The following is a 22,913-nucleotide window of genomic DNA, read 5'->3' on the forward strand; positions in this document are numbered from 1 at the left end:
AAGGGAAGGCTAGCCCATACTGCCAAGTCTAACCAAGATGGCCAAAACAGGAGGAGGGGAAAAACATCAAGCCCAGTCCTCCCCTGTCCTTACCTTCCCCCGGGCTGTGCAGGACCCGGGACACAATGCTCACGCTGCGGTCCGGAGCCCAGCAAAGAACCGAGCGAGGCAATCCAGCTCAACTGTGACCCCAAGCCCCGCAGGAGCAGTGCCGCACCTGAGGGAGCCGAGGGCCCCGCCACACAGCCCCCCCCAGGGGGCCAGCAATAGGTGCTCCCCGGTGCCCCGCACCAGGAAGAAAAAGTCCAACCTGCCGGAGGCAGGAAAAATTAAACTGGGTGATGTGGATGTGGGGGAGGAGTTACAGGGATTTAAAGAAATAGTATTAGGTCCTGTGTCGAGGCAGGTGCCTCATGAAGTAAGTACTGGGATGAGGAAGAGTGGACGTGGAGGTAATGGTAATGTGACCATAGGTGAGGAGGAAAGTGAATTAGTTAATAAAGCCAGAATATGCTTGTCTATGTGTATGGATGTGTGAGCGTGGCCCAAAGGCCAGACCGACCCAGCTTGTTCCTTGCTTCATTACCTTGGGGCTTCTCCTGCAGACCTTTCAGCTGGGTACCACAATCCAAACTGTGCCTGTACCTGACTCGTGGGGTCACCAGGGCAATCTTAAGTTCAGCATCACTTTGTTGAGTCATGGTCCGGTGTAATATTTGGTATCCCATACCGTTCTGATATCCCCTGGTCTTCGGCTGCTCTCGGAGCCTAGAACTAGAAGCAGACTGAAGCAGCTGCAAACCGAGCTGTGATCTTTCATTTAACAGTTGTCGGTGTTCAGGGTAGGGTTTGGAATTAGCATTGTTTGCCTATATATTTGACAGCTGTGTGCTAGTTTGGCTGCACCTGCATTTCACTGTAAACAATGTTCAATCAGCAACGAGAAGGTGAGTACACAACACAGCCAAAGTCCGGGGAATACCGGAAAGGGAAATGTTACATAACCATACATGCCAACCCTCCCGATTTTTCAGTGAAAAATATTGCTATTTTTCACTGTCTCCCGCCTGAAATACCTGTAGTCCCAATGCATTCCTTTGGGGAAATGTTCGTCTCCCGATTTCCCTGTGGAAATCTCCCTCCAAGCTGTGTCGGAATGTTGGCATGTATGCATAACACCGGCTCTCTCCTGACCTGGTGATGTCTCTTGTTGACATCTGCCCGCAAATCACTTTCTCTGCACCACCCCGGTGAACCTAGACACTGTTTTCCTACAACCGGGCGCTGATTATTGCCTTTTCCCCATTGTTCTCGTTGGACACATTTTGAAACCATCTAATACTATCAGAATCTTACCATATTACCACCTGCAAGAAATTGTTGCATATCCGTTTAGTTTGTTTGTTCGTTCGTGTCCTCCAAGTCACCTGTTCAAATACTCCTTTTCTAATTTCAGGTACTAATCTTTTAATGTAGCTATTTCTTTTATGCCCAACTTTCTATAAAGCGTATATTTTCAGTAGTGCACTAGGTGGACGTTCCTTTATGACGCGTGCGTTTGTGTGTATAAACTGTACCTTACTGAGAGTTCTCCCTGAACACTGAGGCTAGGCGGGAATAATTTGAGGGTGTAACAGGACAGGTGGCTGTTACTAAGCCTGCACCACAGGGCTTTTAAAAAAAAAAAAACTCCCTGGCAGTAGGATTTAAAGTATCAAGGAGACCTACATTTTCTGGTGATGATGGGGAGGAGTAAGGAGGCGTACAATAGCCTTAGAAAGCCGTGTCTCCAGGCAGGTGCCTTTACAAAGCTTGTCAGTTTAGGGCAGAGTTGGTCAGAGTTGTCATCATGTGCGACACGTGATTCGCACTGCGCCAACTGGAGAGCCTGCAAGCTCCGAGTTTCTTGGTAAGTGTGTGCATAATAAGTAAATAAACTAAACTTTGCTAAACAGCCCTGCCTGTTTGGAAATGGCTTTTCCCCCTATAGATCAGTGTGTCTCGCGGGATAAGAGGTGAGAGTCGAGATCGCTCTTTCTGTGTAGGAGCTGCTAATTAAACTGCAACCTGAAACTTGAACTTTGCATTTGTAAAGCCTGCCCCCAAAAGTAGCTCTACCTTTGTGCAGGCAAATTTCTTTAGTACACCAGGCAGCTGTATTTTTCTAGCTTGTTAGACTTAGTACGATTTGCTCATGAAAATGTTGATAAACAAAAGAAGCGTGTGAGCACATATTTGAAAGAGTTTTTTCAATTTTCTTTTATAAAGTTGATCAGGTTTGGAACTTGGTTAGTGAAAAGAAAATGACGCAGCTTCATCCGTATACTTTACCAACTACTAAATATGCAGCCCAACTCCAAATATTGTATTAACTGGGTATGCTTTTGTTTACATTCCTTGTGCGTATACATTTTTGCACAAAGCCCTATATCACGTATACAAGGTCCGTCATCCCATGACACAAGCTTTGTGGATCTGCCCTCAGACAAGTACCTCTTAACTTGCAGTGTTCCTGCCCTTGTGCATGGCACTAATACCTCATACAAAGTCCTGCTTTGTTATTTTCCCTCTCACAAGGCAGTATACAGTGGGTCGGTTTTCAAACCACGAGGAGTGACTTGCCTTCACTCAAGGAACTGTATCCATCGCCATGCACAAAGGCAGCTGCAACATAAGGTAATTCTACTCTTCCCACTGCATGGATATGTGGAGATTTCTCATCTGGCAGGTCTTGGGAGGTTGTGGAATGAGGGTATTATGTACCTGGTAGGCCTGATTCTCGTCTTGTATGAAGTTCTGCGCAAATCGTCCCCACCCACTGTTTGATACAATGCTGCAGTTAAATGTTCACTTGCACTTAAGATGATGGCATATAAACAACCACTTCTTGAATGATGCCCATTTTTATTTCAATACTCAAAATGGTCGATTATGTGACCAGCAACATTTCCAGCCCAGAAGAACACCATCTGCTAAGTACAAAAGTGTAATTGTAGAAATGTTTGACCAGGGCAGATAAAATGGAGGCATGGGATGGAAAGCAGCAAGATGGGTCGTGCATTCGGTGATATTCAAATTTTCAAGTTGATGCTTTGTACTGGAAGGGGGAGCAAAGTAACTCGGAAATTCGGCTCACGACTTCAGTCACCCTCGATGGACTGAAGTTGATTGCCCGATTTTCAAGTTATTTTAAATCAAGCAGAAGGACTGCTTTCTCCGAGCACACAGTCTTCGTGATAACCATGCACGCCAGTGACATTTGTTAAGGTGGTCCCAGTCACTGATAATCACAGGTGATCAATTACAAAATGAATTGAGTAACACCAAGTGCAAGAGAGAACCCAGCTTTATTCAAATATTAACAGCCAACACAGCATTCTCTCAACAATGTAATACAGAGCACAAGCTTTTAAATCAAATACACGTCACAAATGATGCCATGGTTGGTGATAAGAAAACACTTTTATTAATTTGTCCTATTGGTTAATAAGAAATAGCACCTATAAGTTCTAAGTATTCTTTAACTGATGGCTAATCCGAAGTTCTTCCTACTAAAAATTTTACACTTCATTCTAACATACTTGGATGGCACTATACTACAGTAGCCAACATGTCCGACAGAATTATAATTGGTCAATAGTTTGCTAATCCGCACTCGGGCACTTTAATGTGATGCCAGGGTGTGTGTTGAGGAAGGGGAAATGAACAGACAGCTGTGATTCAGTTTGAAGTAGATACTCCATTCTTGTTCCCAGGCTTGTTTGTGTCCTTGGCATGTCATCGGTGTATGGATGTGCTAAGGGAGTAGCAGGTACGCTATCTAGTTAGGCCTGGAAATAAATGATCACTGTTACGATCACGTGGTAGAGGAGCGCTGTTCAGAGAATTTTGGTCTTTTTGAGTTTTCCTGCTATCCTAAACCGTGTGTTTTGTGCTGTGCGTTTATTCATTAGGAAGCTGTTTGGCATGGTGGCTATTTGTACCTGGAGATCAAGGCTATCTGTAATTTCTCAATGCTACCAACCAAAACACATTAACATTATAGTTGCCTACTGTGTGCTTCTGGAGAATGTTATCTAGTGTGGTTTTGATTCCATGTCGGGGCCGTTTTCCTTACTGACCTTGATGCCTGAGCGCCTGCCTGAACATCGTCGGGCTTGGGATTGTGTGCAAAGCAGTTCTGATGTCAGGATTCAGTATTTCAGAATAAAAGTCTTTCAAAGTTCTGTCTGCAAAATGGTAGTACTCTAGTTCATTCTCCGCCATGATAATGCTCTTCGTGTGTTGTACATTGCACGCTGCCATACAGTGTACCCTGCCTTTGTATTCTGCAACTTCTCCCTAAACGTGTGAGTGCACTCTACTTCACCCTACTCGTGTTGTGCTATCTATTCTATTCTTCACGGCTGTTCCATTAGCTATCACTTTTCAGCTTTTACTTTCGTTGGCTTCTAGGAACGGGTTGGGGCGGGGCCAGACCTTATGCTGATCTTATCTGCATATTCACACATCACAATCTCTTTAGGACGAAGCTGACTGCTGCTGCATCTGGAATGACAGCATGTGAAATGCATAAAGATAGATGTGATATCGTCTTCTCCAACCTCCTGTTTCACAGGGTCTGTAAGTGTGTCGGACCTTGGAATCGCATATCTTTCTCGGACATCCTGAACTTCGCAACCAGAGAGAGGCTTGCACAATGTCTCTACTTTGTGTTCTTCCTTTGAGGTTGTTTGTGACCAGAGGGCCCGTTTACCGAGAACCACCCTGATTGTGTTGCCATAGGCAGAAGAACCACTGATAAAGGGCAGTGGGCAGCCGACTATTGCTGGGTATGCCACCAATGTCGACAGTGAGAGACACTAATAAGTGTCATGGTGCCATGCAAGACTGGTTGCACAAGGACAGGCTGCCTGCAGTGCCACCCTTGCAGAGTGTACAGCAACCCTAAAAGTTTAGCACAGGAGTAACCAGTCAGTGGGCACAGGAGTGATAAGTCTGTGAAGAAACAAGGGATACAACCAAATGGGTGCTCCGATGTATAAAACTTTTGGAAACAATCCGTTTTTTTTCCCTGGATGACATCATTTCTCCATTGCAGACGGATATGCTTTCGATTTGGGTGGTATTTAAGTCTTCTGTGTCACTGGTAGAGTGTAGTGTTCTGCAGCGGTAAGGTCTGTTAAATCAATTGTTTCTCATTTATGTGAAACCTCTACATGACCTACTCCTGCACGATGGGGCCTAGTTGCACAACTACGCTGGTGAAACCCAGTTCGTCTTTAGACCAGATTGGGATCAGGTAGTTAATCATACTAAGGTTAAGTCAATTCAAGGTGATGAAAGAATAGATGGACACTTGCTGGGTTCAGTCCAAAACAGGCAACACTGAGTTGCTCCTACTATCTTTCAGACCAACCCAGAATGAATCAGCTGATCACATAACAAATGCCCTTTGCTGATCCTAACATTGCCACACCTGTCACCAACTCCACTATCTACAACTTTATGGTCTTCTGTCAAAACCGGCCATTCCTTTCAGAAGCAATTGTGCAACAATAGCCCTTGCGACTGCAGTTATCAGAGCCAAGATAATTATTGCACTGCTCTTTTCATCAGGGTCTCTAAGCAGATGCTTAGTCGCTTCCAGGTCCTTCTGAAATCGGCTGTTAGTATTAGAACCAGTCTCCCCAGATGTGAACCATATTTAATCTGGCTGTTGTGGCAAACCAGAAGAAGGGCTCGGACAACAGTGGGCCATGCTATATACGTCTTTATTCAAAAGGAAAATGCTTAACCGGTCCTGTCCCTGCCTTCTAAAGCAAAAACTAAGGGTGCTTGTCATAGTCTAAAATTAAAGGGTCCCGAGGCCAAGTTCCTAAATTTCTAACTGACCATAACACTTTAGAAAAATCTATCTTAAGAGGGCTGGAGAACAACCTCAGCATATGCTTCTGCCTGGCCTGGCTCTTGGAGCACTAATTTCAGTTTAAACGGTTCTATGAGGATACTCAGTTTGTCAATTAATATGTAAGTGTCTTTTATACAAGACTTGCCTTCCCCCACTCTGGAGGACAAACAACAATTCCTCTTGCTTTAACTCATTTGTGGCTTACTACTGGCTAAATTCCTACTGGATCTGTTTAGCCTTAGTAAAAATCCTTCCAGGATTACTTTTCCATGTATTCTCTTTCTACCACCTCTTGCAGCACTGGGACTCCTCAAAGTCCTGGTAGCTCTGTTACTCTTCAAATCAAGCACTTTGATTCGTTTGTTGGCTTCCCCAGTTTTGATACAAATCACACAAACTTCTTTGACTCCTTGGTCCTCAAGACATGCGTCCCTATAAAACTCATACTCTCTGTTAATGAACACAGATTCCCCAGCCTTCGTAGTTAGTTTTTGTAGTTCTTTAACTCCGTTTATACGGAACGTTGTTGGGGACATTTATCTGTTTTATGCTTAATCCCCTCTCCTAGTGAAACCCCCCTCCACAACACTTTTTTGCTGGACTTCTGGACCTTTTTCTTTCTCTCCTGAATGAGGGAGCCTTTTTCCATCTCATTCATTCTTATTTGCTCTGCGGTTTTGTTACTCTGTTCTTATTGTTTCACTTTATTCTTTTGAGTCTTACTTTCCTACATATGTCTTAAAGCCATCTGAGTTACACTTTTGCAGCACACAACACCCTATGTAAAGTGCTGCTGCGAACCCTTTGGGTTCTCCTCTGATATTCTTTGACTATCCTTAAAAACGACAGTTCTTAAGCATAGAGGGATGCTTTATATCCTTCCTAAAATTTTAATGTGTGAGAGGTTTGCACACACCACATTATGTGGAGTGCTAAGGGGATGCATAGTATCCCCCTTCTCTCTGCTCCTGTGACCTATTGGTCACAGTGACAACACTATAGTTATGGCTGGTGGCAGGGACGTGTTCTACCAATTTTGGTGCTATTCTTTTACCGGAGACTGCATTCACGGACTCGGTTATGCACCAACGGGTCACCTATGGTCTAACATGGTGGCTCCTTTTCTTTTTCATTATTTCTTGTGTGGTTGTCCTTTGTTAGCCCTTCTACCATTCTGGGGGAGGGAGGTCTGAATGTGAGTTTTGCCTTTGGCGGGAATCCTTAGGTGTCCCTGCCTAGGCTCCAGTGCGTCTGTGAAGGCAGGAAGCAGAGGAGGAGTTTTGCACCCCCCTGTCCTTTGTCTGCCAGAGTGCCTGAATGGAACCAGTTCCCACTGGGGCACTGGCTGTCCTGATTGGACAGCCACCAGCCCCTTTCTGTAAACTGCTGGGAGAGTTTGCAGAGTTGTGAATGGAAATACACATAAAAGATGAGGGTCCTGAGGCAGAAGGCAAGTCGACAACTGGAACAGAAGATCTGAAGATGACCAGAGATGCATGCAGACCCTTCCAGTAACTGTGAAGCGACCTGGTCCTCCAGGGCTGCAAACTGTGAATACCAGGGAACCTCCAACCCATTTGCAGTGCAATGTCTTTGCGTCGATTAATCCAACCAGAACTATGGTGAGCTCCAGGTAGACTTCCAGGGGCACAATCCCATTCATCCAAGTCCACTCAGTAGAGTGCAGGACTGCGAATTCTCGGAAGATCGACTGGCCGATAACCGTCCTTTGTTGGAGCTGATAAAAAGACGCCAAAACCGCAAATTGATGTGGAGATGGAAAAAATCCTTGCTGATGGTCTATTTTCCCCGACTGCTGCTGTGACATCCCATTCAGAGTCAATCCTTTTGTCACCAGACGGAGGAATCGGGAGATCGGATCCGTCACTGCTGCACAGGAAAGAATCCAGCTAAATTTGCTTCATTCAACCTAAGGTACTGTGGGGCTCAAGGTAGAACATCAAGCCGAATAGTCGCTCCAGTGTGACTGGAGTGCGTTTCAAGGTGTTTGGGTGTCCTCCCATACCTCTGGCCCAGGATTAACAGCTTGTGCTCCTTTGGAGTGTCCTTTGCAGGGTCCCTTTACATTGTGTTATCTCTGCTAAAGCATTTTATTTAAGTGACTAAAAGTGTCCTGAGGATCTTTGCCTTTTCTGTTGCTGCATCAGACTTTTGCTCCTACACTGACTTTGATGAACTCTTGGATAGGTAGGGATTGGACTGCCAAAGCATTAGAAGCCTTGAAAAGTGTTGCTGTGAATTATACCACTGCTAATAGTGTTAACCTTCATTTTCCTACCTACAGACTTTGTCTGTGTGACTTAATAAATTAATGAAACTGTCTTTACGGTAGAACTGACATTACTGTCATTTTCTGTAACAATTGTAAGCGCAAGCAACTACTATTAAACAGTTGCCTTTTAAAAGTATTGTTGATATTTCCTATGTGTATTGGTTTGTCTAAAAGAGTATTTACTTACCTGCCTTGTGTATATAAAATAAATGTATATTTTATTATAACTTTCAGTGTGTAAGAGTTTCTTTGGACTATTGTATTGACTGGGTTCATTGTACTTGCCTACAGCTCACATCCTCATAAGAAAAGCCTGGCTGCTCTGCCATTCTACCAGATATTTTGGGTAGTCCAGACTTATACTCAGAGTTGGGGACCTGTATGCCACGGGATAGTTTTATAGAGCCTTACCTCCAGTGGACTTGAGGAAAACCAGATGTATGCCCGTTCATGCTTCCAGACTTTCACTCTCGCAGTGATTTCTCTAGCCTTGATGGTGATATTAGCACCGCTCTCATTCCAGATTATCTGGGTCTTGTGCTCGTTACGGTTTCCCATGGTTTCGTACCAGGAATAGTTCTCAGTCTCTGACCCCACAGCTTGTCGCCTTTGTTGACGTACACATGGTGGGAGGGTTCGCCTCCCTGTTCGCCTCCCCGTTCGTGTTTGTCCTGCTTGGAGCGGCACTCGCCGTGTGGAGTTCAGAGCTTCGAGCTCCTGTTTTGTTTCTGGTTTTGGCGTCGGTTGCTGGGTTCCCGGACCATCACTGAGTGTTGGTGGTCACTCCACCAGAATAGACGGTTCGTTTTCCGTCTAGGCTCCTTTTATAATTATTTCCTGCTCAGAGTCTCCTACTTGCTCAGCGTACCTGCTTCGTAGCCTATCAGGCTCATTCCCGCTACGCCACCGCTGGCTCTGCTGTTGTGCATAGCTCTGCCCTTCCAGGGTGTGTTTACAGAGGCTCGCCTCTGCATACTATGGATTCTCCTCCCTGTATAGGAGTCACACATGGCTTTCCCAGTCTCTCTCCATTCACAGTACTTATTCTTCATTTTTCATTCATTGAATTTTGAAATCAAAAGCGCTATTACAAATATTAGAAAAACAGTACAATGTACATGATAATGCAAAAAAACTAAAAGCTTAAGGCGGAGGGAGAGAAACTGAAAGTCACTAAATAGAAAAAGTCACTAAATAGAAAGAAGGGACAGAAGATGAGCTTTCAGGTTCGATTGAAAAATAAGAGATGAAGAAGAGCGGATAGAGAGAGGGAGATAAATCCAGTGTTTAGGGGCTAAGAGGGCAAAAGATCAGAAACGAGAAGGTTTGGGGATAGTGGAAAAAAGCGGGTTTTGTGATCGGAGAGGGAGAATAGAACGAGACTAGCAAAGAAAGATCAGGAGGAACCAAGCCATGAGTACATTTGAAAACAGTAGAAAGAAAATGGTAAATAAGACGTGATTCAAAGGGAAGCAGTGAAATGGACAGTAAAGATGTGATAGAGAAGTGAAAAGGTAAAGAGGAGAGCAGACAAACCGAAGAATTCTAAACCGATCGGAGAGGAAGAAGAGCAGACGTGAGGCAGAAAGGCCAAGTAGAAGAGCAGTAGTCGATAATGAGAAGACCAGGCAGAAGAGAAGAAATTTAGAAGCATGAAATGAGAGATATGGGGCGAGCACCACAGATGTTAGAATGGGATAGCGGCAGGAGCGAGCAATAGAAGAGATATGCAGTTAGTTTAAAGGAAAGCAAAAGGCCAGAGAGGAAGGAAACCAGAGAGACATAGGAGGAAGAGTAGATGTAATAGTTGAAGCTGGAAAAAACCGAACTTCAGTCTTAGAAGGATTGAGGTGTAGAAAATGAAAAGACGTCCTGTTTTGGACTGCCGAAAGGCAAGTTGATACAGTGGCATGCAAACTAGTCAAAGTAAGAAAAAGAGAGAAAGATTTGTGTATTATCTGTGTACAGATGAAAGGAAAGATTAAATAAAGAAATAGGAGCAGATGGTGGCAGTGCAGAGAGAGAGAGAAAAGGAGAGGATCAAGTACAGAACCTTGAGGGACACCGTAGAGAAGAGGAAGCGAGGAAGAGGTGTGTCCAGGCCAAGTTGCAGAATAGGACTGCTGAGAAAAATACGAGTGGAACCATTCAAGGGCATACATACCCCACTAAGAAAGGGAAGATATAAGAAAAGTGTGTTTAACAGTATCGAATGCCGCAGATAGATCAAGAAGAATAAGTATAGAGGAGAGCTTAGAATGATGGGCAGAGAAAAAGCAGTCTCTGTAGACTGAGAAGGACGCAATCCAGATTGGTAGAAGAGAATTAAGATTTAGGAAACTAGCAACCTGGGCATATGCAGCCCTCTCAAGAATTTTAGAGAGAAAGGGAAGAAGTGAAATTGGGGGGAAATTAGCAGTAGTGGCAGGGTTATGATCCGCTTTTTTTTTTTTTAGAATTGGGAGAATAAGAGGATGCTTAAAGGTAGCAGGGAAACGTGAGTTAGAAAGAGAAGAATGAATGAGTGAAATAAGATGAGGAAGAAGATGGGCATAGACATGTGGAATAAGAGAAGAGGGAAGAGGATTAGAAGGAGACCCTGGTGGATGAGCATGCGTAAGAAGGGCAGTAGTATCAAAATTGGTAAGAGGAGAGAATGAGGATAAAGAGTATGAAGGAGGAGGTGTAGGAGAAAAAAAGCAGAACGAAGATTAGCAACTTTAGATGTGAAGTAACTAGCAAAGTCAGAGCAAGAAAGATAAAAGGAGGGACGGGTCAGGAGATTTCGGAGACAGGATGTTGTGGAGAAGTTGGAAAAGACGGCGAGGGTGGTGAGAAAGAGAAACAGGAAGATCCGAAAAGTATGATTTATTTTTTTTGCCATAAGTAACGCAGAGTCAAAAGTAGAGTGTAAATATGAAAATGCAGCAAGATCAGACAGTGATCTAGATTTTTCCAGTGCCGGTCATCTTTTTGCAGACAGCAGCGGAGCGAGATAAGATCAGAAGTAAGCCAAGGTTGAGGAGTTTTGCAAGTGGGAGTTAAAGAACATTATTCTGTGCACGTATGCCATCACGATCAGAAAAGAGGTGTCCTTCATTTACGGCGGCCCTCAGATAACAGCATTACCTGAAGCCAATAGGGAGGAAGCATTGCTGGTACTTGTAGTACAAATCTTAGAATACTATCTTAGAGTTAGAGTTAGTTATTTCCAGTCCCATATATGTGGACACTGTAGCCCTTTCATGGAGGTCCTCATTGGGCTTGGAGTCCTTGTCCTTGAGAGGGGAGTCGCTCCCAGTCAGGTGCCCCTTGCCCAGACCCCTAGTTAGGGTCTTAGAGAACGGGTTCACCTCCCTAGCTTCACAGGGGGTGGCTCCCCTCTGGGGAGAAGGGACGAATTGTCCAGATTCATCACACTGTCAAACTTTTCTGGGTCCCAGCCTGTGTGGGCTAGAGTGAAGCTTGTAACGCTTACTTTGACCCCATAAAGAAAGATCGTAGGAACAGAGAGAAGAACTGGTCTACAGGTAGAGAGAGCAAAGACCTAAACATCAGGAATGCTTACAGTCTTCCCTCTCTAGGGAGAAACCTGCCACCTTCTCATCATCAGCCAACTGTAACCTGACTGTACTGTCAGTGGTTAACCAAAGACCAGATCAGTGCCAACTGAGTGTTTTATTGTATTTGGTTCATGGATTATCTTCAGTTTAGGTAAGGTAGGGTATAATTTAAAAGAGAAAAGGGTAGTGTTGTAATCTGGCTTAGAGAGCGTGCGTGCGTGCGTGCGTGCGTGTGTGTGTGTGATGTCATGAGCTGGTGGTATGTTAGTGCTGGAGGTTCTAATGGGGACCGTTAGAGACAGAGAGAGAGCTGAGAAGTGTGGGGGTGAGCCCGGTGTTTCCCTAATAATGTCGTGTCATCTGTGTCCTCTACCATCCCCGTGTTACTGATGGAGTACAGGACAAGGACAATAAAGCACTATAAACTTAACTTTGGTATCCGGACCTCCACTTTGTTAGACTGGCGACGAGGATGGGATGGTAGGCACTGCTGGGGGTCAGGGGGTGCAGCACTCCAGGGACACCGCCGCCGTGGAGATCCCCCCACACCCAGGCGGGTCCTTGTCGATTTGGCCCGCCATTCGGAGTTCGTTGCTCTTGGTGCAGCGTTGGGCAGTTGTGTTTCATAGTTTGGTTTAAGTTCCGTTCTGGTCGCTATGCTTGAGTTTGTATTTGATTTCATGTTGTTCCGTAGCTCTTAGTCTAGGGGCTTAGGTAGGTCGCTAGTGTTGAGGGTTTTTTGGTTTTTGCAAGTGTTTCCATAGTACCTGGTTTTGGACTGGGGTAGGTTGCTATGTTGGATCTGGTTGTGCAGTTTACCTCCTGATTCCTAGTTTGGCAAATCAGGTTGTCTTACTGTTGTGTTGAGGTGGTGTAGTGTAAGAGAGAGGAAATGGCCAACGGTTTAATGGTAGTGGAGCAGTAGTGTGGGTGCGTTTCTTCATGGTACTGCAGTCAGAGTTGTGCTGTGTGTGTCCTTCAGTTGCTGTTGGGCTTTTGTTGTTGCTCCGTTTAGGGAGCGGTTGGTTTGTGCTCAGACGGGCAGCTCTGAGACTCCGGGGGGGCAGACCGGAGTGGAAGGTGTTTAGTGCGTTGGAGGGTAAGTTTGGTTAGGCAGTTGTGTTAGTTTTATCTAACAATAGTGTGGCTAGGGGTGGCAGCCCTAGGTTCTGAGGGGCAGCTCAGGACAGGCGTATGCATAGTTTATTGTTTTTAGGCCTCGAGGGTGAGAACCGAGGGACTTGGTGAGTTGTGTTGAGGGTTGTGGCATGTTGTTGTCATGTAGTTAGTGTGCCGTTGGCATTTTCTACGTGGTCCGGTTTGGCCTGTGAATGGTTCCCTTTGTGTGTGATTCCTATTTGTTGAGGTTGGCAGGGGTTCTGGGCATAGGCGGCCGCTGTGTGCGGGATTTCTGGTACCGTGTTGTGTTTGGATGATTAGGGTTTGGTGCTGGTCACGTTACCTTAGTCATTCTCTTGTGTTTCCCTAGGGAGGGAGAGGTGTTGTAATCTGGCTTAGAGAGCAGCTGTGTTTGTGTGATGTCATGAGCTTGTGGAATGTTAGTGTTGGAGGTTCTACTGGGGACCGTTAGAGAGAGAGAGAGAGAGCTGAGAAGTATGAGTGGGGGTGAGCCCGGTGTTTCCCTAATGTCGTGTTATTTGTGTCCCCTACCATCCCCGTATTACTGATGGAGTACAGGACAAGGACAATAAAGCACCATAAACTTGCCTTTGGTGTCCGGACCCCCACTTTGTTACAGGTAGCAATAAGGAAATTCATTCAGCTTGCTTTGCCGGGAACTCCCTTTTCGGAGTTGTTCAGGTCAATCTTTCAGGGAAGTAAAAATGGTTCTGGTCCGAAGACTGCGAGCAAGAGACTGACTTGGAAAATAGCCCTGTGAAGGCCAGTCCTATGCCCCCGCACCCTTCTTCTATCTGTCCATTTTGGGGTGTGTCTGCCACCACTTGCCTATACCTCTTTTACTCCAACCTCAAGCTCTCGCCTTCTCTTCGCCTCTCGGTATTCTCTCCACTTCCCACCAAACACATTCCTCCAACTCTTAGTAAGTTAAGTTTGGGAAGCTGTTGGCTACGCTTAGACCTCATTTGTTGCAGGAAAATTGTAGATTTTATCCCCCACAACACTGGGAGAATTCGATTTCTTTTTTTTTTACCATGTGAATCTGCTCCTTTGTGATGAAGTTCAACTTTGTTAGTGATGGCTCCATGAGTTATAATGCGAAAGGATCCCTTTATTAATTAATTAAATCCAAAGAAACATGTATTTCCTCACTTGTCGGGGAGACTGAAACGTTCCATAGTGGCTCTCTTAAAGGGAGAGGCTTCTTTTCGCTCCCTAGAAGTTTAATGTTTCGATGTTTCTCTCTAGAGAGCTGGAGTAGCTCTCTATGTGTGCTTCTTTTATGGGAAGTAGTCCCTTTAAGGTTTGGGCACCTCCCTGTGTCTCTGGGTGTCGCCGGTAGGGGTGGGGCCCACAGGTCTCTGAGGTGGTTGTGACTATCCCTGTTGTGGTATTGCCTAGCAGTATAAGCAGAGAGGGTGAAGGCCCCTGTGACTGCTCCAGCAGTTAGCCCCATAGGGTGGGATCAGTGATCCAGATAAAATGATGCTGTGGGAGTCATTTACTCCCTATTTTTTAAAGTTGGGAGTAAAATGATTTTTTAGGGAGTAAAAAAGTAAGTACCATTCAAAATCGGTGTATTATATAAGCAAATAAGAATGTTTAAATTATGAAACGGACATTTATTTAAATATTTATTTTCTCCTAGTTACTCATGCACATTCAAAGATACATTTGTACCTCTTTGGATCAGGCAGGAATAATAGCAGTTTCTTCCTGTGGATTACTGATAGACACATATTAATGGAGCTGTGTGGATGAAAGCAGGGGGACACGCTCCTATATGTTTGTTTCCTATTTCTTTTGGGAGTGTTTTTACTACATATTCTTCTTTTTTGGGAGTATTTGGCAATTTCTAGGGAGCAAATGTGACTGATACACACCTTTTCTGTAGGACCTGGGTGGGATGCCTCAGTGACTGTCTCCTGGTGGGGGAGGTGGTCTCTGTATCTCAGTAGGAGTGACGCAGGTGTACACTTTGTGGGACTAACCCTCATGTGACTGGGCATCTGTGGGGATGGGAAGGATACATGAGCCCCTCCGATGCCCCTTACTAAGTGCAGCGACCCAGTATGGGTGGTATGGAGATTCCCCCCCCCCCACACCCTGTCTTGTACCTTCTCCAGGACCAGCATTAACACGACGAGTGCCTCACGACCCCGTTGACCACCCTACAGTCAATTGCCAAGGCTTGGCAAGGGACAAAGTTACAGTGCAAAAGTATTGTAGCAAAAGCCTTGGTGACTAAACTGTGTCTCTGTGGCGAGGATTCTCCAGGTGTGCTGTGTCAGAAATGTTGTCTTCAAGGACTCGTTGAAACACAGAATGTAGGCGTGGTGAGAGTGGCTTGGTCTTTCAGCCCCGATATCTGTTAGTACTTTTCTAATGTTGTAATTCAAGTGAACTTTATTTGTGAATGGTAAAGTGTTTTCAAGCCTCTGGAAAACCTAGATGTACTCTCCCTAGTGCACTAAGGCACAGGTCACATTGAAGGAATACTTCCAAGTACATGCATGCTTCCCTTCTGTGAGAGACTCCGTGTCCAGATGTGGAATCATGCTTTATGGATGAGCACCCCTAATCAAAGGAGAAGAAATGCTTTACCAAGGGAAAGAACCCTTTGAATTGCATGAAACCCAGAGGGATTGATGCTTCGAATACACTCTTCTTCAGATCCTGTCATAATCTCTCTTCTTCTCTCCAGACTGAAGTAACTCACAACTACAAACATGAGTGCAGAGTCCATCATACGCATCCCGCCCTACCACTTCATCCATGTCCTGGACCAGAACTCCAACGTTGCCCGTGTGGAGGTGGGACCAAAGACCTACATCCGGCAGGACAATGAAAGGTGAGGCTCTTCTCTCCCCCTGCTTGATTCACGAGACCTCCTGCACGGAGGTGGCGTGCCCTGGAGGGAAATTGGGAGATTTTCAGAAAGATCTTTCAGATGTGCTAGCCTTTTGGCAAATCTCCTAATTTCCTTCCAGTGTAATCTGCCACTGCACCCAACTTCCTGTTTGCTGGTTTCTCAGTCTCCATGTCTTTTTTTTTCGCCCCTCATTCGCCATCCTCCCATTCCAGGGTCATGTTCGCTCCGATGAAGATGGTGATGGTGCCTCCACGCCACTACTGCATCGTTGAGAATCCAGTGGTGCGTGCCCAGGACCGCAAAGTGCTGTTTGATGACGTTGGGCAGGCCCGGCTGCGACATGGCGACCTTGAGATCCGCCTGGCCCAGGATCCCTTCCCCCTGTACCCAGGAGAGGAACTCAAACGGGTATTGCATTATAGTGGACGTAATGCTTTGTATCGCAGGGATGTGCACGAGGAAAACCTATAGCCGCTGCAGTGAGGATGAGGGATGAAGTAGGCACTGCTTCTGGTAGCTGCATGCAGTAGAGTGATCAAATGTCAATCAACGGCCAAAACCATATTCTTGCGTGAATCAAGTCACTGTTACCCTAGATCACAAATAAGTATGACTGGGTTTGTTTTGCCGCTCATCAAATCCCTGTGAGCAAATATCCCAATCTTGGTGTTTTGTAAACAGGATCCCAGATTCATTAGGGTGACCCATAGCATGGTAGGCTTCTGGTGCACACTTCAGTCCTGTCCAGCATAGATGTCCTTGGGTACTGACCTTACAGAGCTATTCACTGCCTCTCCCCCTTTTGCCAGCCAGATCACAGTGACCGATGTTTAGAGAAAGTCATCCTGTTATCCATGAAAATCACACAATTTTAACCCAAAAAAGGAGGCTAGGGAAAGGACTGAATTACATACACGGTGTGCCTGCTTAACTTTGAGGATAGCCTGCGATTCCAGTCATGTAGCAACAAAGACCGCAAATTGAAGGACACAGGAAAGGAAATGTTGCCTCATGATAGTGTCTTGAACCATTGTGTGTGCCTGGGCTATGCAGACAGCCATCTGAAATTCAGCAGTGCGACAAAGGCGATCTTGTGGTCCTATTTTAAGGTATAAGTGGAGACTGTATGTTGAAGTCAGTGCCCCAGTACAGGTTATCTTTTCCCATTATGCTACGAATTCCTCTGGCGCAGCTGCTCCTGCTCATCTCCCTTGCTATTGGTTGGGCTGTCCTGAGTCAGGTTAAGCCAGGTTCGTTTGCAGTCTAGATTCAGCAGCCCCGGAAGCCATGGCACAAAAGGTTGCGCACAAAAGCGCGGCGTGCTGTGCGGCGGCCTTCCAAGGACATAGAAACTAGAGCACACATGGAGCAGGAAGGATGCAGCCAGAGGTCTGAGCCCACAGCAGGTAATTGGGGAAGGGAGTGGGACCAGGGTAAGGGGTGCGGAACGTACTGCTTGGCGTTTGGTGGTTCGGGGCGTGGAGGAACCAGGAGAGCGCTGGTTACAAAAGGCTGCACCTCTGCTAGGCTAGTACTGATTAGGTTTTAAGTTTCACAATTACCGGTGTGGTTTCTCTGAATGTACTACCATGGGCAAGCTGATTACCATTCCTCTGGCTGCTTTCCTGGAATGTAGCCTTGTTCATAGTACAGGTGAATGATTGTATTGCCTACTTCCTCAAGTTCAGTTGCACATACGTTTTATGCACGAAGACAGAAAATGGAAGACCAAGAGGCTATTTGCACCCTTTCCCCCGCTTCCTCCAGCCCCATAGCAATGAGACACTGTCTGTCTGAAAACACATGTATGCTTACACACTCTGCATAGTCAGTATCCTGCATGGGCAGGCACCATCAGGGAGTCCCGCCTCCTTGCTTGTCTGTTTCCTAACCCTGCCATGCAAGAGACCTTCCTCTCCCTATACGACCCCTTTACTTGACAGTCAACCGAGCAGACCCCCAGTACCTCAAGGTTGGGGACTAAGGCTGGTGTGAGATGCCGGTCTGGCAGTGCGGGAGTGGGAGACCAGTTAGAATTTAGACACACTTGAGCTAAGCTCCCACAGCACTATCATCTTGTTCTTCACAGAGATTAATCAAAAGCCTCCTTGGAGTCCTTATGGTGGCTCTGACGAAACTGTAGGCTTGAACTTCCTCAAATGTGCTGGGGCGGGTGGATATGGGGGGGGGGGTTACAGCATTCAACAAGCACAACTGAAATATAGCCAGAAGACGACTGTTTTAGAGCTACAACTGAAATGTTTTAAAGATGTTTTTGATCCCTCCTGTCTTGCTGAATCTCTATTCCCAAAATGTTGTGCTTGCAGGTGTATTGTGAGTGTAATGCTATATTAAAGCTTAGCCAGACTGGCTCCATGTTGCCGGGGTGTAGTGAACAGACAGATTGCATCACTTCATGCTCTGAAAATAATTATTCAATTACAACTCATTTGTATTGGGAGAGTCGCCTGCCAATAACTGGGTACAGCCAAGCACGGCCACTTTACAGTAAGTCGCAGGGGCATTGTCACTGCACATACAGGGGGGATAGGACGTTTAGGTTCAACGGAGGCAATTCTATTCTGGTGACATCAAGGGTAGGCCGATTCCCTGCAGCTCGACACCGCCATCGAAACTGTAGATCTGTTCCATGAAGGAAGCAAAAAGAGTCTGAAAAACATAGTCAGATGTTACAGGGACAGCAGATTACTCTGGTACCATCACATGCCCCCTCTCTTCCTCTGGAGCACACTGCTGCATGGCTGAACCCCTCACTATGTGGTGGCACTAGTTTCCAGTTGATGCTGTATCCTGGCTGACAATGTCACAGGAAGACTGCAAGGTCGGGCCAGTTCTGTAGCTGGGAGGCTGAAGGGTGGGGCCTGTGCCATTGCTGGGAGGCTGACGGGTGGGGTCTGTGCCATTGCTGGGAGGCTGAAGGGTGGGGTCTGTGCCGTTGCTGGGAGGCTGAAGGGTGTGGTCTGTTCCGTTGCTGGGAGACTGAAGGGTAGGGCATGTTCCGTTGCTGGGAGGCTGTAGGGTGGTGGGGTCTGTGCCATTGCTGGTAGGGTGGGTGAAGGAACGTGCAACCCTTGCTCACACTATTGAAAGGAATCGGAATAAAAAGCTATTTCAAGGTTTTTGCTGAACTGGTTTAGCAAATGCTTTTGTGTTTGAAATATGCTGTAAATACTATGCACATACTATTTACGACAGAAGAATTGTTAAATAATTTTTTTTAACCACACAAATTGACTTTTCCTGCATTTTCTCATCATTCCACTTTCTCTTCCTTTCATTCCTCCCAAAATGACTACTGCTTCTCCTTTTCTGACCTCTCCTTTGTACACGTCCCCTCTCTCTGTCTTACTCCTTCACCTACCCCCCCTGTCATTCATTTCTCATTCCTGCCATATTCTATTCCTGCTCCTGCTCTTCCATCCTCCTGCCTCTCCTTTCGGAACCTATCCCCTCTCTCCCCACTCCTTTCTCCTGTGTCTTACCTCTTTCCTAACCCTAACCTCCCATCAGTCCATCACCGAGCTCACAGTGGTTTTGGCTAACACTGCCCTGCACCTGAAGGCCCTCCTTGACGTTGAAGATGACGCTGGGGAGAAGTATGTGGCAGGGGACGAGTGGCTGTTTGAAGGTCCTGGTGAGTACTGTTTGGGTTGCTTGGTGGACTAATGTGGCGATGAGAGAGAACCTACAACCCTTTACTCTTCCCCAAACTTCCCAAAGTAATGAATAAAGGCTGCCGCCCTTGCAAACGTATTAGTGGCAAATTCCATGCCAAGCCACACATGCCACTCTGCCACCCAGTACCCATGCCTAGAGGTTCACCACCAGTTTTTCTTTGCTGGGATCCTGGTTTCTGGGTTCTATCTGCACCTGTGACCATTGACCGGAAACCCCAACCGCCTCTGTCCAGTACCAGTCTTGAACCCCATACTCGCCTATGTGCCAGCGTTCCCCCGGTCGTTTCTGCCTCAACCAGCAATGTCGGTAGTTGTCCCCGACTCCTATGCCCCCCTTCCTGTAACCCTCCTCTCTTGGCTCTCCCTGTGTAGAGTGGTGTCTGTGCCCCCTTAACCGTATACAAGCCAGATATTGAGCTTGAGGCTGGTAGCAGCCCCTCTGCTACCGACACCAGGGTCTGGAACTCTTCTGTGTGAGGTCCCCAGGTCTCTGCAGCTGGGTGCTTGCTGCTTACTTGCAGCTCTGGGATGTCAATGATGTGTTTACCTAACGTTTTCCAACAACTGCCAGCAACCTACTGAGTGGGTTTATCTTCTAGAAAATCACTGACAAACGTTTAGGAACTCTGACAACTCTGTAAAAGTGACACTATTACTTGCAAGGAACCGCCATTTTTCTTTGGCTTTGCTACCTTCCGGGCCCTGGGGTTTTCATGATAGTGTGTTTTTAAAGTTTACTGGGGATTTTCTATGTATGTCGTCAATCGCTCACATTATGCCCTTTTATAGCCAAATTGTGCTCAACTGCATCTATCTGTTTCTGCTAGGCTTGTGGCCGAACTAGGCCCTTTATTAACACATTACTCTATTTACTTACTGTTAATTACCTGGTCGGCTAGTTCCATCCTTCAGCCATTTAAACTCTCTGTCTGGCTATATAACCTGTAACGTGGTAGAATTGTACTGTTAGGAAACCCTTTCCACGGGGTTATGGAATGAGGTGGGTTCACTTGAATCCTTGTTTTATTTTTAAATATATATATGCTGTATCATGTTACCAACTGTTAGTACTTATTGAGAGGCGTATTTCTAATGTGTGCGATACTTTTAATAGTATAACTATATTCAGTATATTATGTGTAATGCATTTTGTGGCGTGCCAGTCCACTCCCCCCATAAGAGGGAAGCCAGGCGATTTGGCTTCACTGCCACTAAGGGAGGTTTGGGCAAGCATGATAGATATTCTGTAATTAGGCTTCAGATTTGGTCTTCGGAACTCCACTCTAGAGGATTTCAGAAATGATATAGCCATTGCAGAATGAATCTTAGCAACTCTGCAGTGAATATATATATATATATATATATATATCTATATATATATATATAATACATTTTTTAATTTTTATTTTTAATTGTTAATTTGATTTGGCTGAAAATTTCAACATGTCAAATTTTACAAAACATAAAATACATTTCATTTTTATAATTCATCCAAATTGTACATTGTCAATTTATGATATATAAGATTAAAATTCAACTTATTACCTCTAATCGTACAACTTAAAAAAAGCAAAACAAATTAAAACAAGGAAATTCCCTAATAATCCAGAGTAAAATTATCTCCATCAACATCTCTCTTCATTTCTCAATTAACTCTTATTTACTACAACAATGGGCCTCATTCCGAGTCATGCTGGTAAGTAACTGTATTTTCCGGCATGGCGAAAAGTACGACACCGTGCTGGTTGAAGTCCGAAAATTACGGCCCATTCCGAGCTCACGGACACGCGCTTTCCGCCATGCCGGAAAAGGACCGCGCGGCCTGCCGCAAAATCCCCCGAAAAACCCCTACCGGCATGCAACCGACACGTAAAGTACTACACCGCCCTGTAAGCATTAGCGACAGTGCATAACGGTGACCGTAAATTACGGTGACCGTAATTTACAGAAACCGTAAATTACGATCTCCGCCGAAAAACGGATCTGGAAATTACGACATCGCACAGGAACGGGAAGGAGAGCGGCGGCCATCTTTAAAAACACAATCCATTGCCATCCACAGCTGCCAGCAGCCCTGTGAGGAAAGTAAAGTCGTGAACCGGACCAGGCACCGCAGGACATGCCGAAAGCACCAAAAAGGGCGGCGGATCGCGTCCGCAAGTTGAAATTCTCCACCGATGAACTGCAGGTCATGGTAGACCACCTTGCAGAGCATGCTGATGTAGTTTTCAGTGGCGACATGCGCAGGGAATCAACCCTCCGCAAGAAGACCATCTGGGCGGAACTGGCACAGAGGGTGAGCGCTGTTGGAAGCACCGCCCGCACCCCAAGGGACTGCCGCAAGCGGTGGGACGACCTGCGGGTGCGGGGCCTCCTCTCCACCAACCGCAGCCAGGCCCTGCAGACGGGAGGTGGGCCAAGTACACAGGTCCAACTAGAGCCGTGGGAGGAGACCTGCGCGCAGCTCATTGGCACAGAATCCATAGAGGGCGTGGGGACCATGGAGTGCGGCGGAACGACTTCTGCAGAAGGAGGTGAGTGTTGACAGTGCACACTGGCAATGTCCATTGCATCATGTAAACTGACCCAGGGGCCATCGAAGGCATCCTCTCGTGTTGCCCTCCCCCCATCTAACGCATCCCCCCCATCCAACAAATGCTGAGGCAAGTGCCGCCTAATGCTGGCCCAAGTGCGAGTATATAACGCACATCAACCATACTGGACTGACTTGCACAGCCCATCATGCACACCGTCCAGCGTGGTAGGCATAGTACCTGCCGAAATGTACATGAACAGGGCACACCGAATCACTCCCAAACATGTGTATATGTCATCACCATGCACATGTACCACTGCCATAGCTACCCCCCAAACTGAACAACCCGTGAATGACTGAAATGTCCATTCAACCATGCATGCAAATAGGACATAGCACATACACTAATGTTGTCCCTCTCTCCTACCCCCACAGGCACAGACCATGACAGCTCAGAGCCCCAAGGAAGCCGGCCAAGCACCTCCGCGGGTACTGGCAGGGCCAGGCCGAAGACAGCAGCCAAGAAAACCACCCCTCAGCCTACGGAAAGGCCACTTGAAGCTGGCAGACCAGCAAGCCACACAACATCTGTGGCAGCCGAGCAGACCCCTACCTCAGCACAATCAAGCATTTCAGGGGAGGCTGCCGCTACCGCACCAGATGAGTGGGAGCCCAGCCCGCCACCCATCCAGGGGCCCATGTTGGAGGACGACCAGGAGAGCATGCAAATGCTGGAACCATGCCTCGTGGCACTTGCATCATGCAGTGACTCCGGGGATGCACCATCACCAGTGCACAGCCTTGAACTTGACCCGCTGGGGTGTGACGTCGTTCCCCCCCAGTCCACCCATACAACCCCCTGCACAGCATGCTGGTGCAAGTAGATCATCCGATGGCCCC

General features: G+C 46.4%; 1 protein-coding gene across 3 annotated transcripts in view; it reads left to right on the forward strand.

Annotated features, from left to right (window-relative positions):
• The window catches only part of MVP (major vault protein), a 352,386-nt gene that overhangs the window by 129,191 nt on the left and 200,282 nt on the right, over nucleotides 1-22,913 (forward strand). For all 3 annotated transcript variants that reach the window (XM_069652030.1, XM_069652029.1, XM_069652028.1), the window contains exons 2-4: nucleotides 15,612-15,758; nucleotides 15,992-16,187; nucleotides 19,311-19,434. In XM_069652030.1, the coding sequence (XP_069508131.1) occupies nucleotides 15,637-15,758; nucleotides 15,992-16,187; nucleotides 19,311-19,434 (442 nt within the window). In that variant the 5' untranslated portion in view covers nucleotides 15,612-15,636. The remainder of the gene's footprint in view (nucleotides 1-15,611; nucleotides 15,759-15,991; nucleotides 16,188-19,310; nucleotides 19,435-22,913) is intronic.

This window comes from Ambystoma mexicanum, chromosome 3p (assembly GCF_040938575.1).
Source record: "Ambystoma mexicanum isolate Mex_15411 chromosome 3p, UKY_AmexF1_1, whole genome shotgun sequence".
NCBI classification, from domain to species: Eukaryota; Metazoa; Chordata; class Amphibia; order Caudata; family Ambystomatidae; genus Ambystoma; species Ambystoma mexicanum.